This window comes from Cyprinus carpio, chromosome B14, assembly GCF_018340385.1.
Source record: "Cyprinus carpio isolate SPL01 chromosome B14, ASM1834038v1, whole genome shotgun sequence".
In the NCBI taxonomy this organism is placed as follows: domain Eukaryota; kingdom Metazoa; phylum Chordata; class Actinopteri; order Cypriniformes; family Cyprinidae; genus Cyprinus; species Cyprinus carpio.
Window position 1 is genome coordinate 22,412,744 of NC_056610.1, and position 20,645 is coordinate 22,433,388.

The 20,645-nt window shown below is 38.6% G+C and overlaps 1 protein-coding gene across 2 annotated transcripts in view; it reads right to left on the reverse strand.

Moving 5' to 3' along the window:
- Positions 1–694: 694 nt before the first annotated feature.
- LOC109101387 (peroxisome proliferator-activated receptor gamma coactivator 1-beta-like) overlaps positions 695–20,645 on the reverse strand; it is a 46,576-nt gene continuing 26,625 nt past the window's right edge. The window contains exons 2-12 of one of the 2 annotated variants that reach the window (XM_042738618.1): positions 18,547–18,732; positions 17,196–17,390; positions 13,331–13,447; positions 10,655–11,501; positions 9,754–9,799; positions 9,253–9,317; positions 7,752–8,265; positions 6,748–6,799; positions 6,492–6,610; positions 6,275–6,405; positions 695–4,978 (exon numbers count right to left, since the gene is read on the reverse strand). In XM_042738618.1, coding sequence (XP_042594552.1) covers positions 4,887–4,978; positions 6,275–6,405; positions 6,492–6,610; positions 6,748–6,799; positions 7,752–8,265; positions 9,253–9,317; positions 9,754–9,799; positions 10,655–11,501; positions 13,331–13,447; positions 17,196–17,390; positions 18,547–18,732 — 2,364 coding nt within the window. In that variant the 3' untranslated portion in view covers positions 695–4,886. The remainder of the gene's footprint in view (positions 4,979–6,274; positions 6,406–6,491; positions 6,611–6,747; positions 6,800–7,751; positions 8,266–9,252; positions 9,318–9,753; positions 9,800–10,654; positions 11,502–13,330; positions 13,448–17,195; positions 17,391–18,546; positions 18,733–20,645) is intronic. The other variant, XM_042738619.1, reaches the window with a different exon arrangement.

The window sequence follows — 20,645 nt, forward strand, 5'->3', positions numbered from 1 at the left end:
TAGCATTTACGTCATGTCACAGACGTAGTCATTGCACGTCAATGGCTATGATGTCACGTCTTCTGCTACATTTACCTCACTCTCACAGCAAAGAGGTGGAGTCAAGAAGATCTGCAACCACTGCAAAAGCCAAAATTAGCTCTGACGTGACCGCAAATACACAGACCTGCTCAGATATATGTGCATCCCCCTCACACACACACACAAGCACACACAGTGCCGTAGGGAATGATTATTCTGACATCTGAATCACAAACCAGCAGAGCGGCAAATTGCCACCAGCTCTCCGAATGGCTGCATTAACAGTGCTCTCATTCAGCATGTTCTGCTACATACCCTCAGTGAAAGGAACCGCCACAATTAGCTTCACAATCTAAAATTGTAGGCACTCTGCATGGATACAACACAGAATGCCATTTGTCATTGGCTGGCATTTCAATGCGGCAACCAACTAGATGGTTTCCAGCTGAGCTATTCTGTTTATGCAGTGCATAATGTCATTTGGAGCATGTGAAAAAAAGTGACGGCCTTAAAGCATGTGCTGCTGGGTTTTTTAAAATCCTTTTCAAGTTGGTATTCAGCACTTGTTCTAAGAATAGCATTGAATTCTGCGGAAGGTATTATTGCAGTTTACTGCAGCATTTATTTGGCATAAATAACATAATGCAGTGCATTAATGAATCACAAAGTTGAATGTTGGTCAATAATGGATTTTATTTTTTGGAGGCAAAACAATGAATATGTACTTTTTTTTTACAGTATATGAGGATCAGTTTCTACAGTTTAATAATGTAAACAATCTCGGAAGAGAAATGTGTTCAGTTTAAAAGGAAGCCATCATCTGCTTTTTACATGAATTAAAATATAATTTATGACATCGAATAATTTCCACTATATAGATTTGAGCTAGGAAACTAGATTTTAACAATTTAAAAATACTGAAATGCATTTGTCTCCACATTCTCAAGATGTATGAAAATCACACAATACAGAGAAATAAAAATTGAAAATAAAACCAACACCATTTCAAGACTTCCAAGCTAAGTGGCATATAAATAATAATAAAAAAAAAACTCAAAACATATGTAAAAATATAAAATCTTACTAGCAGTATTTACCAAAAACTACATTAAAAAAGGAAAATCATAACAAATTTGATAGTCATTAGATGTAAATAGTCAAAAAAAAAAGACTGAAGAAAAAAACGTATGCCCTTTGACTCAGATTTTGTTTCCACAAAAGACAAGGTCTTGAAGCAGCAAAACAATGTGACATGGATGTGTGATCCATTAAACGTAATGACACAAACGCTAGATCCACTTCTTGATAAAAATGATACAAGGTTTAGCACACAATATAAACGCTCCTCAAATATATTCACTGCTTCTTCAAGAGGAAAATTCTCTTCTATCTTACAAGAGCATGTACTTTGTGAACAACAAATTGCAGGGCCATAGATGTAGTGAATTAAAACTGACATTTTGTATGAACAGAAAAAAAAGAGGAAGAAATCACATGCGCACGCTTCCACACACACACACACACACACACACACACACACACACACACACACACACACACACACACACACACACACACACACACACACACACACACACACACACACACAGACACAGACAGACAGGGCCAAGCCAAACGATCATGACATTCTTGAAATGGATTTGATGTGATACCTCACTTCTCCTGTATCCAAACATCAAATGTACTTTTTGGTCAACTTGTCTAGCATTGCTAAAATGAGGGCTGGAAAAATGCATTGCATTGAAGAAGGTTCCCTTTGGATTTTTTTTTTCTTCTTTCTTTTTTTTAAATTTTTTTTAATTTATTTTTTTACCATTTTTTATTATTATTTTTAATTTGGATCTATACATTCTAGATTAGTTTTGAAATGTATTGAGGTGTTCTGAAACACTGAATAAAATGGTCTATAACAAATTATATCATCTATATATTTATCTACACAAACACACAAATATATATATGTATATATATATAATCATATCTATGTATATACCTTTCATAATATGGCTGTATTGAAAAAGTTTACTTACTTCAGTAAAGAAAACACATTGGATTGTAAAGGAGAACAGACAGGACTGATAGCTTTGTTTTCCCCTAAGGTTTAAGGCTCTCCCTGTGAGATTGGGCTGTCTGTGTATTTTCCAAATAAAAAAAGTCCCTCTCGGTCAGCGATTCTAAACGTCGACCTTCTTTTCTACCATCTGAGCCGTCTGCAATGTACAGTACAGGAGCTGATTCTCCTTAAAGCAACCAATCTCTTCAATAAACCCTTCCGTTATGAGGAAGGCTTTCTTAGCCGTATTGCATCTCAATTGCATAAAAAAGAAAAACATATTAAAGTTATTAAAAAGAACCATTTCTAAAGGGACATTTTATACAACAGTGTTTGACTTATGAAGCCATATCAATGAAAATTCCCTTCTGGATCTCCCTGTATTGCTTAACGCTGCTTCGTTGTGTTCACCAACAACCAATCAGAGCCACGCGTTACCACATCGCCGTACAGCACATAACCATACATCTCATGTTTACACAAGACACAGTGCTATATACACATTATATACTTCTCCATATATATATATAATCATGTAAACCAGCACATCTCTCGCTTATTTAGTAGTATACATACTAAGCACAAACACTCATTCAGTTTAAGATCTTATAGGGCGAATTGGTCAAAAGCGGCTGTAATATTCAGAGGCCGGGTCCACGTAACAGCTCAGTACCGTAAAAGGGAAAGCCGAAAGGCACGTCCTGATAGGGTACTTAAACGCTGAATAAGGCGTTCTGTACTTAGTGTGCGCTCTAGTAAAAGTCGAAGGAGAATTCAGTCATGTAAACATTCAGGTTTGGGGTGTGTTTCTGGATAAAGGGGGGTAAAGAGAGGCCGCCGGCGCTCCCATACATGCACACACACTCGCTCACAACTGCACTAGATCCACAGGCCGAAGGTTGGAGGAGACCCCTGCAGAACAAAAGCAATGGGTCCCGGCATATAATAAGGGACGGACCCATCCCTAGACCCCGTAAAAGACACGGACGACACGCAGTTATACACTGGAACACGTTTAGACTTCAAAAAACACACACGAAGGACAAAGAGAGAAGTAGCCACAAGGTAAGAGCTAGAAAAAACCCGCAGATCGTCCCCTGTCGGAAAGGAGAGAGTAAAAAAAGAGTGTTTGAGCTTATAGAGAGAAAGAGTATGAGAGAGTGACATGTAAACAAAGCAGAGATACGACCGTATCTCTAATGAGATTGAGCTCTGGAAAGATCTTCCTCTTAGTTTACCGCCACCCTTCTCTCAGCAGCGCTCCAATGCGTCAACCGCATGGATGTCTGGCAGGGCTCTGCTACTGGGAGAGTCCAACCGCTCCACTGTACTGTCAAATCAAGACTGATTGGATGGGCGTTACAATCACATTTGTGATGGATACATTCTTGAAATACGTTTCCCTCAGATTGCGTTTCTAATCCGGATCGGGTCGCGTTCTGACAAGTAACAGAAACTGGTGAGGTAAAGATGAAGTGTGTATTTCTGTGCCAATCATAATGTCTGTTTTCAAACAGGTTTCCAGTTGACCCTTTGTTCGACATTACAGTTGCTATGTCTGACAAGCCATGCCGCTCATCGTTCTCATGCAGTGCAAAATACATCACGGCAGAGACAGAGCAAGTTACTTAGCTTTCAAATTAGGTCATTTTTAAGAAATTCAAACAATAAATACGCATTTTGTTGCGCTTTAATGTGTCGTGACAGATCGCTGTAGCGCCTCAGTTCAAGCGGCACGTGAAGCGATCATCTCTTCTTCTTTACTAGTTATAGCATGAAATAAACATGAATGAACATCAGAAGGCATCTTGCTTCAACTGCGATAAGATGTCAATACACACCATTTTTCAAGTTCAAGTCCACCAATGTTAATTTACTCTGGTTTGTTTCGGACAAAAATTACATTATGATTGGTCAGATTGGCTGTCAATCAAACTGCCTGCAAAGGGTCAATTGGTCAGCCAAAGACAAAGCCCCGCCCATAAACTCAAACCGTTGGCTGTGTCTGGCTGCTTAAACAAACAGATCAATGTTTTGATACATTTGTGTTTACTTGAACAGTTTTTAGCTTGGATAGGAGTATTTTAACATCAAAAAAATGACACACTTCAGCTTTAAGGAAGTACAGTCGAGTTTGGACTCGGTTGTGTCTGACAGCCAGCAGCAAAAGCCCCTTCCACACCAGAGGAGGGCAGAGGCCAGACCAAAGAAGCACTACCTCGTTTGAGTGCATAGATGAAATCAAGGAAGCACTAAAATTACAAAAAGACTACTTATTGATTTGTAAACTCTACCTTGTAGGATTTTTTTGTTTGTCGTTTTTTTAAATCCACTTTTAATCCATTGTAACACACGCACACACACACACACAGAGAGTTGAACATCCACAAAATTTTGCTAATACAAAGCTTGTTTATATATTTGTACGACAAAATGGTGAAAGCACCTTGCAGGTCTATGAAGAGTGACAAAGGGGTACAAATAAAAAAAAACAGCACACGCACGTCACAACAACTGATGGAAAAGAGTGCGGTTTGCTACGAAGCCCGAGCCGCTCGCAACGTCATGAATGGCATCAAACACACACAAGAAGCAGCACTTGTGTCCGGTGTCTCAGAGCTGATTCTGTTCCTTTGTAATCCTCCCGCCCCATTGTCCTCCGATCCTCAGAAGCGACAAGGTCTATTTTTTATTCCAATGTTCAAAATGTAAACATGAAGAAGTGCCTTGTTTGAGGTGCTGAGGCGAGTCTCGGACGGGGCGTGACGCTGGAGGCGTGGTAAGGCGCGTGTCAGCGATGCAGGCTCCTCTGGGCCTCTTTCAGCAGAGCATCAAAGTCCAGTGCATCATACTTGCTCTTCACCGGACCGGGACCCGCCTCATCTGAACGGCAAAACACTCACAGTTAGTTTGTTACACTAGGGCCATCTGCTAAAAGCAATTTATAGATGTTTGAAAATATTTCATGTAAAAGCAAAACATAACCATGATATGAAACCTATTGATGGATATTTTTTAATTAATATTTTATAGTTTTATAATAATATAATTTTGTGCACATCTCTCTAAATTAATCTCACTAAATTATTAAATGAGTTCTACAGATACATTCTATATATTATATTATATTATTATACAAGTAACATAATAAAATACAAAAAATACTATAATCATGCATGGAATAGAAAGATAACTTGATTCAAAAGAAAATAAAAAAAATGCTTCCCGTATTTTTTGATTGTTGATGTCAAACTCTAGAAAATACTGGAGCAAAATTACCTGCCACTTGGTAAGTGTTATTTATATGCAATTATAGTAATTATACATTTTGAATGAGCTTTTTAATATTTTTATTTATCATTTCAATTCTACTTTGTTTAAATAATTTTATTGTGTGCTTTTGTCATTTTTATTTTATTTTGACATGCTTTTTTATTTCCATTTAAGTTTTTCATTAATTATTTGTATCTTCCTTTATCTAGCTTTATTTTAGCTACCCTAAATTATTTGTAGAATTTATTAATTACTTGGCCCAGTGTCTGTTATATTATATTTTAGGATGGTAAATCACACTTGTGCTGTTGTTTATGCATTTCTCAATTGACTTCAATAAATCTCAGTTTTCCTATTCAGTGTATGCATGTCATGTTACTAATCTGCACAATGAGCCTGTGCATTTTGAATTGAATTGTGCTGGGAAGCAAAACCAATGGAGAATCACTGACCTAAACACCAGCATCATTCATTTACAAAACATATTATCATCTGACCAGCATTCTTCTCACCTTTTTAACCAAATTTTGACATAGACTAGATATAATCTGACTCAGCACACAGAATTAAGACGATAAATTGTATTTAAAAATGAACAAATCACCAAGCAAGCAGCTTTTTCATTGACTTCACACGTTATTTCGTCTGTGGACTTGATGTAATAGCAAGCACTGCGGTGCACTGGCCTGACTATAATTAAAACTGCACCCTGATTTTTCAAGTGGGTCAACCAAGAATCAAAAAGTCTTTTTTTTCCATTTAAATGCAAATGAAGTCGAATTAGGCCATTTATTAGCTTAGAAATGAGAAGACACCTTCCTCTGACTTCAGCTGACTCAGAACAGAGCACCAGACGTCTGATGCAAAGACGACATTAAAGAGACAGGAAGCTCTGTGTTCTCTTACCCAAATCTATGTAACGCTTCTTGCCGAACCGCCGGCCACCGCTCCCTCCGTTCAGACCGAGTGAGTCCCACCTGTGCCGTGAGGTCTGGCCGTTCTGAGCCGGTCTCAGCGTGATCACCCCGCAACGCTCCCTACACAAACACACAGAAACATCAGCGCGCCATTCTCCAACTCAGAGCACGATGAGGCCAGACAACTAGACGCTAATGGAACCCACTCGTTTTTGATGACCACTTTACAGTCCTCCGGACCCCCGAAGGCCTCGATGCGCTTACGCAGCATGGACTGAGTGACGTTGCTCGGAAGGTTGTGAATGTAGATCACTTGGCACTTTTTCTGCGAATGCACAGTGGATTAGAACAAATACACTCAACGCCACTTAAAGGAAACGAATAAGACCTCAGATGCATCTACGGCTTGGATAATTAGGTTAGTGCTGCGACTGATAAAATCGGTTAGAAAACACGACCTACCACATCATTCTCTTTTTCAGCTGCTCCGTGGCATGACTCTGAGCTCTCATCGCTGAAAGAAGGAGAAGAGGGCTGAGTTATTCAAAATGGCTAACAAATGGAAAAAGTAAGTAGTTAGCATCCTGCTGATAGCAGAGCGGCACTGGGATTTGTGCTGCATTTCATTCAAAGGCAGATGCACAGGTAGGATATTTCTACCTTAACAAAAATTAACCATGCTTTTACTACAAATATTATAAAAAAAAACATGGTAACAACAAATAAACCATGGTTTTGCTACACTAACCATAGTTTAACCATAGTATTTGTAGTAAAAATGGTAATCTATACACCAAAAAACCATGGTTACTTCACTTTAACTGTATAAAACCATGGTTCATTTGATTTCCAAACATAGAGGTGTTTCATTGCTTGACACTGGTGTCACATGGATTATTTTAACAATGTTCTTAACATGTTTCTGGGCCGTAGTCTATGCAGGGTCAGAAAGCTCTCGGATTTCATCAAAAATATCTTAATATGTGTTCTGAAGATTAACAAAAGTCTTCCAGGTTTGGAACGACACGAGGGCGAGTAATTAATGACAGAATTATCATTCCTAATCAGACTAAAAAAAAAAATTGGGTCGACGTTTAGTCAACTATTCGGTGGGCAGCTATACATTTATTCATTTAGCAGACGCTTTTATCCAAATACATCAAGCGATTGATCTTAAAGAGACAAATAGACACAGGAAGTGCTCGTAATACCAAGTTTCAAGCATTGTTCAAATAATAACGAGCTAGACAGGGAATGATTAAAGAAAAGAGAAAAAGCAGATAGCGATGAAAAAGATGAGTATTCAGCTGTCGCTTAAAAAAATGGTCAGGGAATCAGATTCCTGATAGAACTCTAGACATTATACACACATTTGGGCTTCAAGATTTAAGTGGCATCCTATTGCACTTTTCAAAGTCAGAAGTTCAACATTTATGAATTCAACAAACCACAGGAGCGTTCAGTACCTGAAGGGGAGTTTGCAGCCGGGGGAGGGGGGCGAACAGGAAACTGGGGACTGGGCGTCCAGCTCTGGGGTGGGAGACCGGACAGGTGAGGGCTGACTGGTCTGCTCTGGACCGGGCGAGGACAACGCCCCGGGCGAATCAGCCTCAGTACTTTGCTGGCAATTGTTTAGGAGCCTCTCCTCCTGTCCCTCCAGCTCTCCGTCCTTCACAGCCATCTCCTCCTCCTCATGCACCTCCACACGGCACGTCATCGTCGTCGTCTTGCAATTCTCTCCCTGACCCAACAGGCAGTAATCGTGGTCCCCGTACGCCCGGTGCGTCCCACTCTTAGAGTCTGTGTCGCCCGTTTGGCCCATCCGGCGCAGCTGGGCATACAGCTCGGTCTGCTCTGGGAGCTTGCGTATGTGCGCCCGAGTCAGGCACGAGCTCTTGGTGGTGAGCTCAGCTTTTCCGTCGGGTTTGAAGAGCTCGTCCTCCACTGGTTTATGGGGGGGTGTGGTGGGGGGAGTCAGGCCTGGAAAACACACACACATTAATCACCACCAAACGCACTCGAATATCACCAAATGCTCTGTTATTAGTCGCAACGCACAACGGGCAGAAAAAGAACATAATTAATGAAGCTTACAATAGGAGTCTTAAATAATATTAAGCATGTGTAATATATAATAATGAAAGATTAACTTAAATCAGTTATTATTAGGGGTGGTTGCTGAGGCAATTATCTCCAGTGCTATTCAACTTCAGAAATCTTGCATATATACACAACACTGTTCAAAATGTTGGGGTCCGGAATTTTCTATTTATGTATTTATTTTTTGAAAAATTATTACTTTTATTCAGCAATAACACATTAAATTGTTTAAAAGTCACAGTAAAGACATTTATAATGTTGCTAAGGATTTCTATTTCAAATTAAATGCTGTTCTTTTGAATTCCTATTTATCCTGAAAAAGGAATCCTGTATAAAAGTATAATGGTTCGCACAAAAATATTATGTAGCACAATTGTTCTTAACATTGGTATAAGTATGAAATGTTTCTTGAGCAGCAAATCAGTATATAAGAATGATTTCTGAAGATCATGTGACACTGAAGACTGCAGTAATGATGCTGAAAATTCAGCTTTGATCACAGGAATAAATTACATTTTACAATATATTACAATAGAAAAAAATTATTTTAATTTGCAATAATATTTCACAATATTAATGATTTTTACTGTATTTTTGACCAAATTAACAGCCTTGGTGAGCAGAAGAGTTTCTTTCAATAACATTTTAAAAAATCTTACTGACCCCAAACTTTTTAACTGTAACATAAATATACAGAATACTCTTTTAGCCTAGTTTAGACATGTCATTGTCTACATTTTAAATCCTGTGCAACTGGCAAGCTACTAGCATGCGTGAGAACATGAGGTGAATCAAGTGCTGACAGCTCACACAATGCCAAAAACGGCACACTTATAAAAATACCCCTCCCTGAGTACGTAATATTACCTGCTGTGCCACACAGTTCCACAGAGAGAGTCTGCTCAAAGGGCTTGTTGGCATACTGTGCATCTCTGATCAGAGAAATACAGAAAGAGATCGCATCTATTAATCTCTATTAAACTCTTACATGAGCAAGAAAAACAGAGAGAGAGAGAGAGAGGAAAGGATACAGTCTGCATCAGATTTACTGTTTCAGAGGGTTATATTTGTCTTCTAATGACATTTGGAGCAGGGTTTGATTGATCTTGGTTGTTTTACTTCACACCACGTCTGAGCTATGCATATGCAGAGAACAACAAATGACTGTAATTGGTAGAAGAACCTCAGGGCTATTTATAGAAAAGTTTTACTGCGTGAGACCGAGTGTTTTGTTATGTAAAAACAGCAACTCTACAAGCCTCCTTTAGGCAATTTTGGAGATGGACGGAGTCCAGCGGTGGTCTTAAACTGCCGGACTGGAATTGTTCCAGGGCTCAAGTATAGATTAGATATGAATGGAACACACACCCGTTGGATTTGGATGCCAGCGGCAGACAGAGGCAGGAGCGTTTCTCTGAAATCAGAACAACAGACAGCATCACAGTTAGAGATCCCAGCAGAGCTCGCAGCTCCTAAACTGAAAAATCATGCTTAATGCACATCACAGGCTGTTTGGTTACTGGCTTTTTAAAAGCATCACTAAACAGATGTAAAGAACTACCAAACAAAAAGTTCGTAAAAGTTATTTTGGTAGGTGACAAGAAAATACAACTTCCTGTGAGTGCACTACCAGTGTGACCACAAGTTTTCTAAATATTAATATTTTAATATTCATTCACATTTAATTACTTTATTTTTCAGTCATTCAATGATACATTTTAAATTTCAATCTCAAGACGGAAGAATATCAAATTTATTCAGAATTTCACATTAAATCTTCAAAATTAATTAATGTGGAAACACCATAAAGATGGTATATTGATATTGATCAATACTGCTACTGATATCTCTATTAAATGCATTTTCGGTGCCAGAGCCGAATTAAGTTCTCTTTTGCATCTTATCAAGCTTGATAGCATGGTTATAAAGTCTACTGCAACACTAGTGAAAGGATGCCAGGAAAAAAATGGATGCTGCGTGCTAATTTGAAAAATAAAAAATAAAAATAAAAAAATAAAATAAAATCATTGCACAATTAACCAGGTAATTCTGACTGCCCCAATATAAATCTAAACTGATCTTTGGTCACATCTTAATTAAACAACTGAATAAACCATGAATCATGAATGACTGAACCATGAATCATGAATTACACAATTAAAAATAAATCAATAAATAACAGCTTCAGAGGCAAACGAGTGTGAGTGTTGTTGTGATGTGAAGCTCCACTTTAAGGAGTGCAGCGTATTTGTAATGACTCATGTCTTACCATCACTGCAGCAGGGGTTACGGGCCTCAGACGTCTTGTTGGAGCTGCTCTTCTGGCTGCTATCGGAAGGAGGCTCAGCGGGAGGACGCTTGACCGCGTTCTCTTCTTCGCTCGATTGCCCAACACTACTCTCTGACCGGCCGCAGTTCACACGCACTCTCTTAGCGAATCGGCTGGGGAAGGAGGCCAGCCGGCGAGAACGCCTGACCGAAAAGGAGCCTTCCTCTGGCTCGGGGCTCTTGGGGCGCTTTGCGGCCTTCTCCATGTCTTTCGGTTCAGCTTTGGGGGAGGAAGAAAGGTCAGTGTCGAGCCGAGCCATGGCCCCTCTGCAGTGGATATAAGGGGGGCTGTGCATTCTGTAAGGCTTGCTTACGTCAAAGGAGCTGACGGCCTCCAGCAGCTCCTTCAGCAGGGAGTGGGCTTTGATTTCCCTGCGGCGAGTGAAGGGAGCCCTCGGCTTGGTCTGGGGAGCCGGTTTCTGAGGGTTCACAGGAAGGCTGCGGGGGACCTGCGGGCTCTCGGGCTTGGCCTTACGCTCTTTGCGATCCCAGCTGGCCTGTTTGCGTATGGGCAGGCAGTACGTGTGCATGTATTTGATGAGCTCCACTACAGAATGCAGTTCTTTCTCTGAGGAGAACTGGGGCTTCGCCGGCTCGACGCACATCATGCTCTCGCCTTCGCTGCTGGACGACTCCTCCTCTTCCTCCTCCGAGTCACTGTCCTCTTCATCTTCCTCCTCTTCCTCGGTCTCGTGTGCGGTGGTGAGGTGGCGGTGGAGTTCAGTGTAAAGACGACCGGAGGGCCTCGCCGGCCGTGGCTTGCGCTCCTGTGTGCTCGATTTGTCCTTCTGCGGAGGGAGGAGGAGATGTTTCATTTAATCTTTTGATATTAAACACAATTGAAATGTAATAAAGCAATAAGGCTCAAGAGGTTGTGCATCACTTGATTTTATTATGCTGCTAGTCGCAGCGTGAAGCGGAGCGGTAAAATCACTGTTTCACACAGTCAAGTGAATTACTGTTTTTATGAAAAGCTGTCAACAGCAATATTGTAAAGGACATAAATAAGAGAAATAAAGAAATAATTATTTAAAATATACACTACTATTCAAAACTTTGGGTTCAGTAGGATTAATATTTTAACTCAGCAAGGACACATTAAATTGATCAAAAGTGACACTAAAGACATTTATAATGTTAGAAAAGATTTAGATTTAAAATAAATGCTGCTCTTTTGAAATTTCTATTCAAGTATGCGGCGTATCAAAGTATCCTGATGAATATGAAGCAGCACAACTGTTTTCAACACTGATAATAATCAGAAGTTTTTGTTTGCATAATATATGTATGTGTACATTGTATATTTATTATGCATATAAATACACACACGTAATGTATATAGTTTACACTTACATTTATATACATTTATATTTTTATATTATATATAAATATATTTAATATATAAACATAACATATTTTTCTTAAATACATACATGCGTTTGTATTATTATACATAATAAATATACACAGTACACACACATATATCATGTAAATAAAAACTTTTATTTTGGATGCAATTAATCGCAATGAATCATTTGACATCACTATCAAAAATGTTTCTTGAGCAGCAAATCAAAAAGTATCACTGAAGTAACGATGCTGAAAATTCAGCTTTGCATCACAGAAATAAATGACATTTAAAAATACGTGAAAACAAAAACTTATATTTTAAGTAAAGCTAATATTTTAGAATATTACTGTTTTTATTTGATCACATAATTGTTGAGAAGATTTATAAAAACCTGATTTTTTGTCTGAATTGTCTGAATTTTCAATGACATTGTTTTAATAAATTGCACATGCACACATAATTTGACACTATTTATATATTTTTATGTATTTTTAGTATTCTGACCTTATTATAGTAGTATATATTACACATTAAATTATTAATAAAATATTAATAAAATAAAACATTAAAATAAAATAAAAATAAATTTCTAAAAAATAAAATGAAATAAAAATAAACTGCATGTGCCAAAACTGTTTTAGCACTATAATGACAGAAGCAATAAATATGCAAAATAGCCCCTTTGCTCATGGCATTCGTCAGCAGTATGTAGCGAGCTATCTTTTGTAACGCCCTTCTGAAAGAGCAAACACAGGAGGCACGCAGGGCAGCTGAACCCCTAGAGTCTATTTGAGAGTGTACTTCGCTCTAAGGTTACTGTGACGAATGTGCCATGGTTAGTTGCAAGATATTCTCTTGGTATCTGAAGAACTACTGCTTGTTCTTTTAAGTAATCTCAAACCCAGTGAGCATTGCCCTTTAGGCTGGGTAGAGGCTGTGGCTTTGCTATGACAGATGGCTGCATCAACTCTAATGCGACAGCGGCCATAGCCAAAGCCGAGCGAGTGAATGAGGAACCGCAGGCTTCACAGGCTTCGAAACTTTGAAGCACAAATCCTCAGCGTGGTTTCTGAAGGCTGGCATAAGCTAATTAGGCATTAGCATTGTGGTGGGAATACGCCGCAGTGTAAATGGGTAGTGAACAGCATACGTGCTAACACTGAGGTAGTTAAATCCATTTCCCTTTTACGGCGAGCCTCCTTTGCCTTCTTGCATCACATGTTTTGAGTTTAAACCGCATTCACGGCGGCTGGAACTTCTTCTCACCTTTAGCACAGGCCTCACGGGTTTGACGTGTTGGCTCCTGCTGCTATGGCGATGCACGTCTTTGTGCGATACTAGACCCCCACACACACAATAGGGCGACAACAGGAGCTTTTTAAGCTGTGGAGGGAATGAGAGGCCAGGGGTTATAATTTGATGACACACGGTGCATTTAAAATAGCACACAAAATCTAGAAAGGTTTGCATTTTGCACTCAAGTTTCAAGCAGTTCTGTGCTATAGCCACTGTAAGAACAAGATGTTCAAGTTACTGGAAAATCTGAAATGCAAGTCCTAAATGACCAGCGCAACCAGAGAAAGCAAAGTAAGAAGCAGCACAGCGTAGCCCATTAACCTAAGCTATTGTTAATGTGCCAACTTGGCAGGTCTGTCCATGTCTCTCAGCGTCCATTGAGGAAACTGGAGGGGCGCTGAGGGTTTCAGCTTCTGTGGACCAAACCGTGTTGGCATGCACTGGCCATCTATGTCATGAAAACATGTGCTCTGCTGTCCCTGTTCCTGGTTCTTCAATGCACCCCTTGTTCTGCACACAGACTGGCCTCGTTAAGGGGTTGAGGTGTAACTGCGGCCATCACCAGCAGAGGGGGTTCTCAGCTCTTACACCCGGACTAAACTCTTGCACTGAGACTCAAGGAGGAAGCTTAATTACACTGGAACAATTCCATTCTTACTGAATCATCTAACAGGGAAATGCATCTGTCTAGACTTCCAGGGAAGATTGCAAAAAGACTAAATAACTGACAGTTACTTAATTAACCATGTTTTGTAACTTTATAAGATTCCATTTTTTTTTTACATTAGTTACTGAAATAGTTAACATGAAATAGCCATAACAATGCTCTCCTAGAATTTATTATTCTTGATGAATGTTATTTTTTTAATATATATATAAACTACCATTCAAAAGTCTGTGATCAGTAATATATTTTTAATGTGTTAATATTTCTTATTAACACATTGTGCTCACCAAGGCTGTATTTATTTGTTAAAAATGCAGTAAAAGCAATAATATTGTGCAATATTATTGCAAATTCAGTTTGCTATTTTAATACATAACATTTTAAAATGTAATTTATTCCCATCATGGCAAAGCTTTATTATTCTTCAGTGTCACACAATCCTTCAGAAATCAACAGACTTTGAACAGTAGTGTATAAATAGTGTATAAATAATAAATGTTTTCACTTCAAGTTGTAGTATATTTATAAGCCAAGTAAAAATTGTTCAGTGTCAGTTCATGATAACTAATTTGTTAATGTTAATATATTGCACCTTATTGCAAATTATTACATTTCAGAATGAACACTTCTGTGTAATGCTTTGTTTAGAACATTTTTCCATGTTGCATGAATGTAAATTATAGTTTTCATGGAAAAACTACTAACATTTAACAGGTTGTATTACTGGTATTTTCAGCCCTAGTGGCACCATAAAAGTAGTCATATTCTCAGATGGATACACATCATTTTCATCAATTTAAAAATAATCTGTCCCTCCTTCAGACATCTCTCTTGTATAATTTGGTTCTACACCCTGTAAGTTAGCCTTTTTTGGTATCTCTGAGGCGATGATTATCTCAGTAATCAGATGGAGGCCTTTCATCAGCGCCAAACAATGCCATCCTAGAACAATGTGAATTGTGAAAGGTATTGAGTGAAATGTAAGACAGTCATTACTGTAAATACTACTAGTCTCTATGGTAGAAATCACAAAACGCACATGACAAGCTGGAAAAACAGCTACAGTACAATACAGGCCATGCACAACCAATTGTTCAGGAAAAAGCAGTGGGGGGGGGGGGGGGGGGAGTAGAAATGAAAAGCTGTCCAACAGGTAATAACTGTTATAACTGGTTTCACAACGTACACAGATGAAATTGTTGGGGTTTGTGAGCTGAGAGGGACAGATAACAAACACACCAAACTTGTTCCAGTAAGTGGCGTCTTAAGAAAGAGATGAGAGTTGAGTCCTCTCATAAAAAGGTGGGAAAATGGAGCAAAGAGAGCTGCTGTTGAAGTCCATTTCGTGACCTGAGGGAATCAAAGATCTGGGAAGTAGATACAAGCATTCCCTTAAAAAAGTACCATGGTATTACCAGGTTTTTGGTCATTATCATGATGGCAATGCCATGGGATTCTTTGAAGTACACTACTGTTCAAAAATTAGTTTGTTTAACTGTTGTTTTTGAAATAAGTCTCTTAGGCTACGTTCACACGACAACGATGTAGTCAAAAACTGAAAAGTTTTCCCCTTGCGTTTTAAAAACGTTTTACATATACACGACGACGTTATCAAAGCGATTCACGTTTACACATATCCGCAAAAACGGCCAAAAACGCTGTATTACATATGCCAGGCCAGTAGTTGGCGCTGTCACTTTGTTAGTAAACAGTAGGGAAGTGATGATTATATGATGCATATGATGCGTCTCCGTTGTTGGTGAAGTAAATCCACACTTGGCTGAAGAAGCATTAGCAAACTCTTGAGCAGAATCAACAGTACCATGTACTCAGCCACTGTTGTGTATGTTTGTTCGCGCTTGCCTTTAAAATCAACACGTACTGCGCACATCTACACACCTAAAACATACTATGCACACGCATGATGCATGCCATTTTCAAAAACTTGCACTTTGAAACTTGTTTTTAAAAATATGCGTTTTCAGTCCCCAAAACACTGTTGTCGTGTAAACGAACAGGCAAAATGGATAAAAAGTTTAACGGCCCTTAGGCTCACCAAGGCCACGTTTATTTGATACAGTAAAAAGGTAATATTGCAACATATTATTACAATTTAAAACATGCTTTCCATTTTAAAACAGGGATGTAACGATGCACCCCAAGCTGGTTGAAAATCAATAAAAATATGTGACATTTCAAGTCGGTTCAGATGTTAAACGAAGCGTGATATAAGGGTTTATATGAATGTATCTCAGAGGGGAGCTGACTGTCCTCAGAACAGAACAGATGGTATTTTCTTTTCATCTTGCCTCTGTATAATGCATAATAAAGTAGCATTTAAATGTGGAACCAAGCAAACGCAGACCATTCTGTTTTTGCTTCAAATTTAGAAATTGTAAAATTGAATTGAAATAAAAAACTGTTGATGATGCATGCATACATCATCTTCTCTTTGGATCGTGATTAAAATGCAGTGCTTGTCTTTAATATTAAATGGAAAGCGCACAAGCAAAGACTTTGTTTATACGAAGAGATTTTTTTTTATTTGTATTATTTATTTATTTAATTTGGGATTTGTTTTAAAATTATAATTTACTTTTGTTAGTTGACATATTTCGATTTCACAAAGGAAAGTCCAGCATTTTGTCTGAGAAACAATAAAAGGGCACCTTTTCATTAATAATTTGTCTTTAAAATTGTATCGTGACTCGTGTCGCATTGTGAGTTGAGTGAATCATTACCTATTATCCCTATTTTAAAATATTAATTATTCCTGTGATGGCACAAATCTTACTGACCCTCAGTTTTGAATGGTAGTGTACAATTTCAAAGCCATGGTATTCATACACTGCCATGGAATATGTCAAAGTACCATGTTATTGCCACCAGAAACGATCACAATACCATGGTATCGCCACGGTACTTTCTTGTAAGGCTCAGAAAAAGATAAGAGTAATGGAATGTGTGGGAAAATGAAAGTTCATAAAAACAGTGTCCACGTTCCACATCCCTGCCTGTGAAGAGGATTCTTGTTAGATCGGTTGCTTAAAAAGAAACAAAAAGCCCAAAATGAGAAAAATTCAGACCTGTGTTGCCTATCATACCCATGCTGTGGGGTAGTCAGAGGCCCATCCAAATCCACCTTAAACAGGAAGGAAGGGTTCTTACTAGAGATGGGTCTTCTGTCTCTGGGCTCAATGAGCCAGGGAGGGGCTCACTGTCCAAAGGGAGGTCATCTTCCTCCTCCTCGCCCTCCTCGGGGTCGTCCCCCAGTGAAGGGAACACAGACAGACCCCCGACTCCGTCCTCAACAATGCCGTCCAGGCTGTCTGTGAGGGCAGCGAGCAGTGCCGCATTTTCTTCCTGAAACAACCAGAAAGAAATGAAGGCAAGTGCTCTGCAAAGCAAAGATAAGGAAAACCCAGCTTGTATATGTCTAGTGTAAGTCTTTTTAACACAGAAACAATGGAGAATGACAGAAGTTATTCATAAAAAAGGAGAAAATCTAAATTTAAACCGTTGCAGGCCAGACTTGAACCTGCAACACCCACATAAGCACCATGGCTCAAAATATCACCAGATGTGCATTTATCGCTATGCCATGGCTTTTACTAGCACTTAGATTAATCTTACACCATTATAATTTAGTGAACGGTTTACTGAACTAGACACTATATCTAAATTCTGTCATAATTTACTTACCTTTCATCTTTGAAACACAAACAATAGTCTTAATAGTTTAATATTGTCTAGTCATTAAAAGCCCATGCAATCAAACTTTCACAAATCAAAATGTACAAAAAGACATTTTACGTGTAAAAAGCTTTTTATAAACATATAGAAAACATCGATCAACACACACACATAGATCACATCAAATATGGTAAACAGAAGCTCAAACCTGCTTGTTTGAGTGAGATGAATGAGAACCAGTGATGTTTATTCTGGCATAAATCAAGCATGTTTGATCTTCCATTTATCATATTTGATGTGCTCTATGTATGTACATTTGATCAATGTTTATATGTGAATAAAAGCCTAAATTAAATCTTTAATCCAAGTCTTTTCTGATTAAAGTGCTTTTTCATATTGATTATTTCTAAAATGTCTCTTTGTACTTTTTGATGCTTGAAAGTTTTGATTCCGTGGACCTTCATTCATATATATATATATATATATATATATATATATATATATATATATATATGTGTGTGTGTGTGTGTGTGTGTGTGTGTGTGTGTTTAAATTAAGACAGAATTTTCATTTTTGGGTGAACTATCCCTTTAAGACTAATGCCCTTTCCCAAATTTTGCCCTTAGCCCTTACGGCCCTTCAAGTCCAATCAATTCTGAAAGGTTTGTTGGGTAGTAAACACAAAAAGGCCTTCAGACTGCAAGTGCATCATTTGAGACAGTGACCTACTGAGGCCTGTCCAACTAAAAACCACCAATCAGAGGGCAGAATTACGAATAGCACTAATCATGTGCACAATCCAGCAAGTAGAGATGATGGTTCCCACCTCGAATAGCTCTGGGTCTCCGCCGCTGTACTGTATGGAGGCAGGGGAGTGATCTGAGTGCTCGTTGCACCAATGCAGCTCACTGAGGCAGTTCACTGAGTCAAAATCACTGGCGTCCAGCTGCGAGAGGTCAAAGTCAGGGAAGTCAGCATCCAGGCGGTCTGAGGAGACCTCCTCTTCCCCATACTGAGAACGAAAGGGAGAAAAAATGAAAGGTCAAAAGGCCAACATCAGAGGACACATCTAAAAAGAAAGCACTCGGCCGTAAACACTGGGAAATCAATAGACATGTCGTGACTGTGAAGATCCTGAGCTCATCTGAATCAGTGCTAACCCTCAGCACAACTTCATTTCAGCTAATGAACTGAGAGTTAAAAGAAGACAAAAAGCTGAACCTGGATTTAGCAACGGTTGCACATCCTTGGATTTAAAACCATAGCTATGGGTTTTGCGGCAGAAGAAACTGTTAAGAAAGAGGAATAAGTCATGCAAAAAGTGACTCGTTTTAGATGTTTTTTAGTTTTAGTTTTTGTATTTAGAGCGTCTACACTTTATTTAACATGCTGACAGTGTTAGACTGTTAGCTGTTAGACTGTTTTCATGGTAAAGCCCTCTCGCTTGTGCCTTTAAAGCAGCATTTTTGTGAGTGTTTTATGCTAAAAATAGTCTCCAAATGACTTTTCTCAAGACCCATTTTCTGTTTCAGCATGCTGCACTCCATCTAAACATAAGAACGTGTCTTACGTAAAGGTCCCTTTGAAACGTGCGTCTGATTGGGGTCAGGTGAACTCATTGGTTGACAAGTTGTTCCGGCAACCCACATGCAAGCTGATTTAGAAAATATGCAGTTTTGCACACCCTTTGCATGTTTGATCGAGAAGAGAGATAAAGTGTGTGTGTGTGTGTGTGTGAGAGAGAGAGAGATATAAAGAAGCGAGCAAGTGTGTGTGTCTATGTCAGTAAGTACTGTGAGAAGGGAAGTGGTCTAAACCCCAGGGGTACAGCAGAAAACCACACATGCCTTAATATGAGCATACTGTAAAATGTGAGAGGAGGCGTTAGCATGTTGCACTCAGATCATTTTGCTAGTGCACCCGACCCGTGCCTGTCTGTCTGTGGAGAGGATACCTGGAGGACACCTGGTGCGATGCTGCCTCGGTTTACATGAGTATTCTTCAGGGCCACTGCGATGCATTTTTGATGACTTCTTGCACGAATTCTCCCCTCTCTGTTTCACAAAGCTGATGATTGCGCTTATTCAGTTCCCTTTCTTCTCTTACACTAGGCCTGGTCGAGCGGGTGCGAAAACGAGCAGGCAACTTACAGGGCGCCATTTATGTCGCTGTTTTAAAATGCAGCGAAGTGCGTGGAATTAAGCAGCAAAGATTTTACAACGAGTCTCTAAAGCACATATTACCAGCTGCTGAGCTCTGATGAAATGAGGTCACATACTGTAGCCCATACCTCCGCACCGTTTCAGCCCAATCTTATTATATCTGCAGTATTTTAATCCACCTCGCTAAGCTATTGTTGAAAAACTCTTCAGATGAAATCTGTTGTTGAAAACAATGAGACCAGAGAATGATACCAATACATATACCTAAAACTGACCAGTTCAGGTATAGAATAAACAATGCATTTAATACAATTTTTAATAATTTATAAACATTATTATTACATTGATTAGTCATTTATATAGTATACACTAACATACAAAGTCTGGGGTGGGTACAATTGTTTTTGAAAGCAGTCTCTTACTTACAAAAGCTGCATGTATGTGATCAAAAATATATTAATAGCAGTAATATTGTAAAATATTGATACATTTTTTAAGGATTCTTTGATTAATAGAAAGTAAAAAAACAAAACAAAAAATTGCATTTATGAAATAGAAATCATTTTGTAACATTCTAAATGCCTTTATTGATCAATTTAGAACAACAAAAATATAAATTTCTTAATTTTTGTTTTCATTAAAAAAATTTAAAAATCTTACTGAGCCAAATCTTTTAAACAGTAGTGTTTTTCATATGCTGTTATGCAATGCAAATGTTTTTCAGTCTTAAAGGTAACAAACTGATTCCAGTTTTTACTTGCAA